At 52.9% G+C, this 10,448-nt stretch overlaps 1 protein-coding gene across 1 annotated transcript; it reads left to right on the top strand.

The window, feature by feature from the left end:
- The first annotated feature begins 514 nt into the window (after positions 1-514).
- LOC121136748 lies at positions 515-5,754 on the top strand. Its single transcript, XM_040737793.1, is given in 6 exon segments — positions 515-2,387; positions 2,390-2,419; positions 2,422-2,832; positions 2,835-3,368; positions 3,371-5,310; positions 5,615-5,754. Coding segments are annotated over 6 exon segments (4,839 nt in total). The 3' UTR covers positions 5,666-5,754.
- The last annotated feature ends 4,694 nt before the right edge of the window (positions 5,755-10,448 follow it).

The raw sequence follows: 10,448 nt of genomic DNA, 5'->3' as shown, positions 1-10,448 counted from the left end.
TAAATTTGACCAACGAAAATCCTGTGACCATGCATCCGCTTTTGTACCCACGCTTTTCGCTATATAAGGCACCCCCGTTCCCCATCTGGGCGCGCTTGGTTCCCGAGACCAAGACGCCCGGGTACCCGTATGTGTGATCAATAAAACCTCTTGCTGATTGCATCCATACGTGTGGCCTCGCTGGTCCTTGGGGGGGTCTCTCAGATTGAAAGTATCCCTAGTACGGGGGTCTTTCATTTGGGGGCTCGTCCGGGATGAAGACCCCCGCCCAGGGACCACCGACCCACCACTGGGAGGTAAGCTGACTGTGCGGATCCGCTGTTTGTCTGGTGTCTTGTGTCCTCCAGTGTCTGCCTGCCCGATCGTATGTGTCTCTGAAACCGCGCCTGCGTCCGTAGTACTCAGCTGTGTACATCTGTAATTGGCAGTAGGGGGGGGACGACGGGTTCGTAAACCCCCCCCTGAGGCTCCGGGAGACGTCCCAGGAGCGTCTGATTTTTGGCTCTCACGGTCTATGCCCAGGCATTTTTCCGTCCTGTTTGGAGCCGTCCCTCAAGGGGAGGGATTTTCAGCCCTACTGAGGGAGGGAGAGAGGCAGGTTGCCCTCCCATCTGAGAGTTTGCTTTCGGTCTTGCGCCGAAGCCGCGCCGCGCGACTTCTTTGTCTGTCTCTGTGTTTGTTTCTTGTAACTGGTATTTGTGTCTTCATCCTTTCGGAAGAAATGGGACAAGCAATTACCACCCCTTTGTCCCTCAGTCTCGAACACTGGAAAGAAATTCAGGAATATGCGCATAACCAGTCCGCTGAAGTGCACAAAAAGAAATGGGTAGCTTTCTGTGCCTCCGAATGGCCCACCTTTGACGTCGGGTGGCCGCGGGATGGCACATTTAGCCTAGACATCATTAGGCAGGTAAAAGAAAAAGTCATGGACTCGGGGCCACATGGACACCCTGACCAGGTGGACTACATCATCACCTGGGAAGCTCTGGTTCAGAAACCGCCTGCATGGGTCAAGCCGTTTCTCTCTGGAGTGGTCCCTCCCTCCCCCAAGTCTGCCAAACCATCCGCACCCTCTCTCCCTCCTCCCCTGACTCCACTCCCAGCCCCTACCCGCTCCCGATCCGCCCTATACCCAGCTCTTGTGCAAGCCTCTCCTAAGGCGCCCCCCCTCCCCAAACCTAAGGTCCTGCCTGCAGGGGAAGAGACTCTACTTATGGATCTCCTGTCTGAGCCGCCTCCATATCAAGAGGCACCCCACGAGGCGGCTAATGAAGCAGAGGCCATGCCTGCCGAACGCCCCGCTGCGACTGATGAGGCAGCCCCCTCACCTGTGGCAAGCCGGCTCAGGGGGCGGCGGGAACAGGCCCCTGCGGACTCCACCGCCATGCCTCTGCGTACCGGCCCGGACGGCCAGCTGCAGTACTGGCCGTTCTCCGCCTCCGATCTCTATAATTGGAAAAACAATAATCCTCCTTTTTCTAAAGATCCCTTGCAATTGATCTCCCTTTTAGAATCAGTCCTAGTGACTCATCAACCCACCTGGGACGATTGCCAACAGCTTTTACAGGTGCTACTGACTACTGAGGAGAAGCAGCGGGTCCTCCTCGAGGCGCGGAAGAATGTGAGGGGAGCGGACGGACAGCCTACCCAGCTCCCTAATGAGATCGATGCAGCCTTTCCCTTAACCAGGCCGGAATGGGATTTTAGTACTGAGGCAGGTAGGACTCATCTTCGTCTCTACCGCCAGTTGCTCATAGCAGGTCTCCGGGGGGCAGCTCGGCGCCCCACCAATTTGGCTCAGGTAAAACAGGTTTTGCAGCGAGCAGAGGAAACGCCCGCCGCGTTCCTTGAGAGATTGAAGGAGGCATACCGCATGTATACGCCTTACGATCCGGAGGACCCAGGACAAGCCACTGGTCTTGCCATGGCGTTTATCTGGCAGTCCGCCCCAGATATCCGTAATAAGTTACAGAGGCTGGACAATTTACAGGGGTATACGGTCCCTGATTTGCTAAAGGAGGCAGAGAAGGTATTCAATAATAGAGAGAGCCAGGAAGAGAGAGAAGAGCGTTGGAGGAGAGAAAACATTGAGAGGGAGGAAAGGCAGCGAAAGGAAATGGAAGAGAGAGAAAATGCCAGGGATAAAAGGAGACAGAGGGAGCTTTCACGGTTGATGGCCACTGTAGTGTCAGGACAGAGACAGCGGCAGGATAGACAAGGAGGAGATCGAAGAGGACCCAGGGTAGATAAAGATCAGTGTGCCTACTGCAAAGAACGGGGCCACTGGGCTCGGGAGTGCCCAAAGAAGCAAAGTCGGAACAGAAATACAAGACCCCAGGCCTCAGCTTCTCTCCTAAACCTAGAAGACTAGGGGAGTCGAGGCCAGGAGCTCCCCCTGAGCCGCGGCTAACCCTACACGTAGGGGGCACCCCGTCACCTTCCTGGTGGATACAGGGGCACAGCACTCCGTTTTGACCAGGTCTCCTGGCACGTTGAGCGGCCGCACGGCCTGGGTCCAGGGAGCCACAGGAGGAAAGACCTACCGCTGGACCACCGACCGGCAAGTGCAACTAGCGACTGGCAAGGTAACCCACTCCTTCCTCCATGTCCCAGACTGTCCATACCCATTGCTGGGTAGGGACTTATTAACTAAACTAAAGGCTCAGATACATTTTGATAAGACTGGGGTCAGCATCACTGACCCGTCGGGAAGGCCGTTGCATGTGCTCACCTTGTCCATAGAAGATGAGTATAGACTACATGAACGAAGCAAAAAGGCCCCAACCGATATGGAGGGATGGCTACTCAAGTACCCCCAAGCATGGGCAGAGACCGGGGCATGGGTCTCGCCGATAGCCAGCCACCCATAATTGTGTCCCTGAAAGCGAACGCCATCCCAATCGCCGTAAAGCAGTACCCAATGTCCAAGGAAGCCAGAGAAGGCATAACTCCTCACATCAATAGACTGTTGGATCAAGGGATCCTCGTACCCTGTAAGTCCCCCTGGAACACCCCTCTATTACCCGTCAGAAAACCAGGAACGGGGGACTACAGACCAGTCCAGGACCTCCGAGAGGTTAATAAACGGGTTGAAGATCTACACCCCACAGTGCCCAACCCCTACAACCTCCTTAGTGGGCTATCGCCTACCCACGTCTGGTATACGGTCCTGGACCTCAAGGATGCCTTCTTTTGCTTGAGGCTACACCCCAACAGCCAGTTGTTATTTGCCTTTGAATGGAGAGACCCAGCTCGGGGAATCTCCGGTCAGCTGACCTGGACAAGGCTACCCCAAGGGTTTAAAAACAGCCCCACTCTCTTTGACGAGGCACTACACCGGGATCTGGCCGTTTTTCGGGTCCAGCACCCTCTCTGATTCTGCTCCAGTACGTAGATGATTTGCTGCTGGCGGCTACGTCAGAGGAAGACTGTCGCCGGGGCACCGAGACCCTACTCCAGGTCTTGGGGAGTCTGGGGTACCGGGCATCGGCCAAGAAAGCCCAGCTCTGTTTAAAACAAGTGACCTATCTGGGCTACAAAATAAGGGAAGGGCAGAGGTGGCTAACTGAGGCCAGAAAGCGAACCATTCTGAACATTCCCGCCCCAAGAACCCCCCGTCAATTACGGGAATTCCTGGGAACCGCAGGCTTCTGCCGCCTCTGGATCCCGGGTTTCGCTGAGTTGGCCGCTCCCCTCTATCCCCTCACGCGGACCGGCATCCCCTATAACTGGGGAACGGATCAGCAGCAGGCCTTTGAGAATATCAAACAGGCCCTCCTACACTCCCCGGCCCTGGGACTGCCCGACTTGCTGAAGCCCTTCGAGTTATACGTTGACGAAAGACAGGGCTACGCGAAGGGGGTGTTAACCCAGAAGCTGGGACCATGGAGGAGACCGGTGGCCTATTTATCCAAGAAACTGGACTCAGTGGCCGCAGGATGGCCACCCTGCCTCCGGATGGTAGCGGCGATAGCAATTCTGGTTAAAGATTCTGGCAAACTGACCATGGGTCAACCCCTTACCGTTCTGGCCCCGCATGCTGTTGAAGCAATCATCCGACAACCTCCGGACAGGTGGCTCACCAATGCGAGAATGACTCATTACCACACCTTACTATTAGATACCGACCGAATCCGGTATGGGGCCCCGGTGGCCTTAAATCCAGCCACCCTCCTACCTCTCCCTGGCACCCCCGAACACCATGATTGTCAGCAGATCCTGGCCGAGGTACATGGCACTCGCCCAGACCTCTCAGACTTGCCCCTCCCCAACCCTGAACACGTCTGGTACACGGACGGGAGCAGCTTCATGGAACACGGAGAGCGGCGGGCCGGTGCGGCGGTGACCACGGAAGATCAGGTAATATGGTCCCAAGCTCTACCTGCAGGAACCTCCGCTCAGAAAGCGGAGCTCGTAGCTCTGACCCAGGCTCTAAGACTGGCGGAGGGAAGGAGATTGACGGTGTATACCGACAGCAGATATGCCTTCGCCACGGCCCACATCCATGGCGAAATATACAGAAGGAGAGGTTTACTTACTTCGGAGGGAAAAGAGATTAAAAATAAAAAAGAAATACTAGCCTTGCTACAGGCCATTCATCTGCCGCGAGCTCTCAGCATCATCCATTGCCCAGGGCACCAGAAAGGGGACACTCCAGTTGCAAGAGGCAACAGGATGGCTGACTGGGCGGCGAGGGCGGCCGCCACTGAGGAAAAACGGGTCGAAGTCCTATCGGTTGACTCTAGACCTCATCATGGTGACTCCCGATGGGAATACACGGAACAAGATGTCAAGGCTCTGCACTCCCTGGGAGCACGGGAAGATCTAAAAACTGGGAAATGGGTGTACCAAGGAAAGGTAGTGTTGCCCTACGAAATGGGCCGCCATTTGATCTCCTGGCTGCATCGCCTCACACATCTCAGCTACCAGAAAATGAAAAAGCTTCTGGAACGGGAAGAAGAGGTCTACTTCTTTCTACAGAAGAACGATCTTCTCAAAGAAATCACCGAACGTTGTGACGCCTGCGCCAGAGTGAATGCTTCTAAAATCAAGCTGCCTCCGGGTATAAGAACCAGAGGTCACAGGCCCGGCACTCACTGGGAAGTAGACTTTACTGAAATAAAACCGGGCAAGTATGGATATAAATATCTACTGGTTTTTGTAGATACCTTTTCAGGATGGCCGGAAGCATTCCCGACAAGGCACGAGACTGCCGCTGTGGTGGCCAAGAAGCTATTGGAAGAAATCTTCCCCCGATACGGGATGCCCCAGGTAGTAGGGTCAGATAATGGTCCCGCCTTCATCTCCCAGGTAAGCAGAACAGTGGCCACCTTGTTGGGGATCGATTGGAAATTACATTGTGCATACAGACCCCAGAGCTCAGGACAGGTAGAGAGAATGAACAGAACAATTAAGGAGACCTTAACCAAATTAACGCTTGCAACTGGCACTAGAGACTGGGTCCTCCTGCTACCACTTGCCCTGTATCGGGCTAGGAACACGCCCGGACCACATGGGTTAACCCCATTTGAGATCCTGTTTGGGGCCCCGGTGCCCATTATTAATTTCTTAGGCCCCGATGTTTCTGACTATGCTAATACCCCTTCTCTACAAGCCCATCTACAGGCCCTCCAGCTGGTCCAGAAGGAGGTGTGGGAACCTCTAGCCCAGGCGTACCGGGACCAGAGAGACAATCCGGTCGTGCCTCATCCGTATCAGATCGGAGACGCTGTCTGGGTCAGACGCCATCAGACCAAAAACCTCGAACCTCGCTGGAAGGGACCATATTTGGTTCTGTTGACCACCCCTACCGCGGTAAAGGTTGACGGGATTGCCGCTTGGATCCACGCGAGCCACGTCAAGCCAGTCCGATCAGACGACCCTCAGCCGCAAGGAACATGGACAGCCCATCGCACCCAAAACCCTCTAAAGATAAGACTCTCCCGGGTTGTTTAATTGTTTTACTGTGCCTTGTGCGAGTAGAGGGGAGCCCTCACACCCCGCAGCTCTTAACTTGGCAGGTGTTCTCCCAGACGGGGGAGGTGGTCTGGTCTCTCTCAGGCTACCACGCGCCGGGTACCTGGTGGCCCACCCTCACTCCCGACTTCTGCCACCTGGCCGCCGGGCTGGAGACCTGGGATATCTCCACAGTCGGGGCTCATGAGATGACTCAAAATATACAGTCCCCCCGCCACCCCTAGGAAAGACCTGGCCACAAGGGTGCCGCAATCCTAGAGCTAGATGTCTCCTGGCACAAATGGACTTCTACGTCTGTCCTCAACAAAGACAGTCTCGAGCCTTAAGATGTGGGGGATACGAGAGTTATTTCTGTGCCAATTGGGGCTGTGAGACCACGGGGATGCCTACTGGAAACCCAGATCATCCTGGGACCTGATTGAGATACACCGTAATTATTCACGGCCCCCTCTGGGCCGCTTTGATTGTGATCATGGCCCTGGTAGATGGGGCTCTTGGTCCTGTAAATCAGCTACCTGTCTCCCCTCAACATTACCTTCACCCAAAAAGGCAAACAGGACTATACTCAGTGGTTAAAAGGAAAAACCTGGGGACTGAGATGGCACATGCCATGGGAAGATAGAGGCGTTATCCTCAGAATCCGTTTAACCTCCCAAACTAATTCGGCCCCTATCGGGCCAAACCCCGTGCTGGCGGACCAACGACATCCCTCCGACCCATCCGGCCCTAAGCCCGAACGCCTTCCCTCACCGAACGCCACCAACTCGCCCCCACCAGCACCACTGAGGCTGCCCAACCCGGCACGGGGACCGGCTTATAGGCCTTATCCAAGGGGCCTACCTAGCCCTAAATGGGACTCAACCTGACAAGACTCAGGATTGCTGGCTCTGCTTAATGTCAAGCCCTCCCTACTATGAGGGCACTGCAGTGGTCGGGAACTACTCCAACCACACTTCCCCACCGCCTACGTGTACCGAGGGATCCTCACACCGATTGACCCTAACTGAAGTCTCAGGACAGGGTACATGTCTAGGGAAAATTCCTCCCTCTCATACCCTCCTCTGCAACTCTACCCAGACCTTGGGCCCAGGAGCATACTATTTGGCCGCCCCTAATGGCACTTACTGGGCGTGCAGCACAGGTCTGACTCCCTGTGTATCTACCGCCGTTATGAACATGTCCCGGGACTACTGTGTCCTAGTCCAGCTATGGCCGAGAATTACTTATCATACCTCAGAATATTTTGTCAGCCAGTTCGAAGAAAGATCCCAACTTCGAATTAGAAGGGAGCCAGTCACATTAACGCTGGCCCTCATATTGGGGGTTGGGGGAATAGCGGCCGGGATAGGCACTGGTGCTAAGGCTCTCTCAGAAACCACCCAGTACCACCAACTGCAGACAGCCATGCAGTCGGACATTAGAATCCTTGAGGAATCAGTAACGGCCCTTGAGAAGTCACTCAAGTCTCTGTCTGAGGTCTGGACTTATTGTTCCTTAAGGAAGGGGGATTATGCGTAGCTCTAAAGGAAGAATGTTGCTTCTACACCGACCACACTGGAATCGTAAGAGACAACATGGCCAAGCTGAGGCAGAGATTAGATCGGAGGCAGAAATTCTTAGATGCCCAACAGGGTTGGTTTGAGGGCTGGTTCAATAGGTCACCCTGGTCTACTACCCTAATTTCTGCCATAACAGGGCCCATAATGGTCCTCATTCTCATTCTGATATTGGGGCCCTGCCTTCTTAACCGTTTAACCCAGTTCGTGAAAGATAGGTTCTCTGTCATACATGCAATGGTTTTAACACAACAGTATCAACAACTTAAACAGATGGATCCAGAGTTAACTAAAGCACTTGAATGAAGGATTCCATTCAGTCACAAGAGAAATGGGGGAATGAAAGACCCCCTCCCGACATAGCCCAACAGGAGCTGTCTGAGTTCACGCTAAGGTCGAGGGCCCCTGGCCCCCTACCGACATAGCCCACCAGGAACTGTCTGAGTTCACGCTAAGGTCGAGGGCCCCTGGCGCCTCGAGGGCTTGACAAACAGGATATTAGTGGTCGGCCATCCAGAACTGGGGAGTTAACACCGGGGAGTTTCCCATCCACAATGTGCCCGAGATGAAAGCTAAGTCAACCTCCTGCGACTTCCTTGTATTCAAGCCAGGTGGCCCCAGTCTAAATCTCTCGCCCCATTAAATTTGACCAACGAAAATCCTGTGACCATGCATCCGCTTTTGTACCCACGCTTTTCGCTATATAAGGCACCCCCGTTCCCCATCTGGGCGCGCTTGGTTCCCGAGACCAAGACGCCCGGGTACCCGTATGTGTGATCAATAAAACCTCTTGCTGATTGCATCCATACGTGTGGCCTCGCTGGTCCTTGGGGGGGTCTCTCAGATTGAAAGTATCCCTAGTACGGGGGTCTTTCAATAGGAGTCCAGCACACACCGCTCGGTGTCTTTATGCCACATTATGAGCTAGCCTAGAGACAGCAAATGCTCTGAGCAGTCTGAGGTCTCCGACCCTACCCAGTCTTTGACAAGGGTTCCTGCATTAGTTTCTCCTCTTACTGTGATGAGATATTGGGGGCAAGTTTCCTTGTGAAGAAAATAGCTTAATTTAGCCCAGAACGGAGGACAACTTTCAGGGTTAGTTCTCTCTTCCCACTGTGTGCTCTGGAGATTGAACTCCAGTTGCCGGCATTGCCTTTACCAGCTGAGCTCTCTCCAGCCCAGAGCAGCTCATAAGGTCACACCCACCTTCCCACATTGCTTCACTAAGGACCATTCTCCAGTGCATGAACATTCGGGGGAAATTCTCAAATCGTATCTGAAACAGAAGAGTTCTGTTCTCTAGATATTCTTGAGGACACTTAAGAACATACACATTGGCAGGCGTTGGTGTTGCACGCCTTTAATCCCGCACTCGGGAGGCAGAGGCAGGTGGATCTCTGTGAGTTTGAGGTCAGCCTGGTCTACGGAGCTAGTTCCAGGACAGCCAGGGCTGTTACACAGAGAAACTCAGTCTCAAAAAACAAAAAATAAAATAAAACAGAATATATGCATAAATATATATATACATATACACTTATATATACATACACACATTTACATACATATGCACACTTACATACACATACAACATATAAACTGTCGCGTCTGCTGCACGGCCTGTGTCCGAGAACGTGCGCAGGGTGTCGGGGATTGACAACACAGAGACTCGTTCAACGATGTAAAGAAAACTTTAAGCAGGCTCCAAAAAGGTTCAAGAAAACTTCCCAAGAAAGGCTCCCACCAGAGAAGCTTCTGCTCTCTCCTCTACCCTGGCTGGTTCTCCTCTCACCCCAGAAACTGATCTGGGCGTGGCAGAAGAGGCGGTTAGTCTTTGGACAAGGTCGAGCTCAGGGTGGTTTCTGCGGGCAGGCCTTTTCCAGGAACTTAATGCCCCCAGGCATTGTATTGTTTTTAGTAAACATTGTCTACAGCTGCCTACTCCCAGGCAGAAGGGGAAGTGGGTCTCTGCTCAAGGTCTGGTGTTGCCACAATTCACCCCTTTTTATTTTTAAATGAGGCACTCCTGGCCTATTTGGGTCCCCGAACGGTGCATCAGGCATGTCGACCCCAATACTACTCCGGATACTAGGAATGCTCACCATGATAAAGATGATCCAACCATTGTTGAACACTCAGGTAAGGGAAATATGGGCGTTGGTGAGGATTCCCCCCATGTTGATGCCAGTTAGTCATTCCAGCTCCCTGTTCATCAAATTTTATAACACCAATAATACATTGGGAGCGGCTGCCGCCAATGAGATTAAAAAGTCAGAAACTAGACATTCTGAGTTTCCCCCTCCTAAGCCTGATACCAGGGTCAGAAAGTAGGGGAATCCAAGAGATTGCCAGCGGCATACGCCTTTAATACCAGCGGCATACGCCTTTAATCCCAACACGCCTTTATGAGGGAACATCCTGGGTTGAAAGTTGGATTGAAAATGGGTGAATAGCCGGGCGTTGGCAGCACATGCCTTTAATCCCAGTACTCGGGAGACACAGGCAGGCAGATCTCTTGAGTTCAAGGCCAGCCTGGTTTATAGAGCAAGTTCCAAGACAGCCTCCAAATAATACAGAAAAAAAAAATTGGTAACAAGCTGGGCGGTGGTGGCACACGCCTTTAATCCCAGCACTTGGGAGGCAGAGGCAGGCGTGTCTCTGAGTTCGAGGCCAGGCTGGACTGACAGCCTCAAACAATACAGAGAAACCCTGATTTAAAAAAAAAAAATGGGTGAAACAAAAAATTTGTAACAGTAAAAAGGTACTGGTATTAAGTAAAGAAAAAGAAAAAGACAAAGGTATATAGAATGGAAATTTTTGTTTACATTTAAGTTCTATTTTGTGAGTCATCTCTAAAAACTTTTGGCCAAAAGCTTGGCCTCTCTACCTTGCATCTACAGTTACAAGGAGTAGGTACAG

Source organism: Mesocricetus auratus, unplaced genomic scaffold (genome assembly GCF_017639785.1).
Source record: "Mesocricetus auratus isolate SY011 unplaced genomic scaffold, BCM_Maur_2.0 Super-Scaffold_100676, whole genome shotgun sequence".
NCBI lineage: Eukaryota > Metazoa > Chordata > Mammalia > Rodentia > Cricetidae > Mesocricetus > Mesocricetus auratus.
Note: the sequence above shows the minus strand (reverse complement) of the source record. Positions and strands in the feature narration are given on the sequence as shown.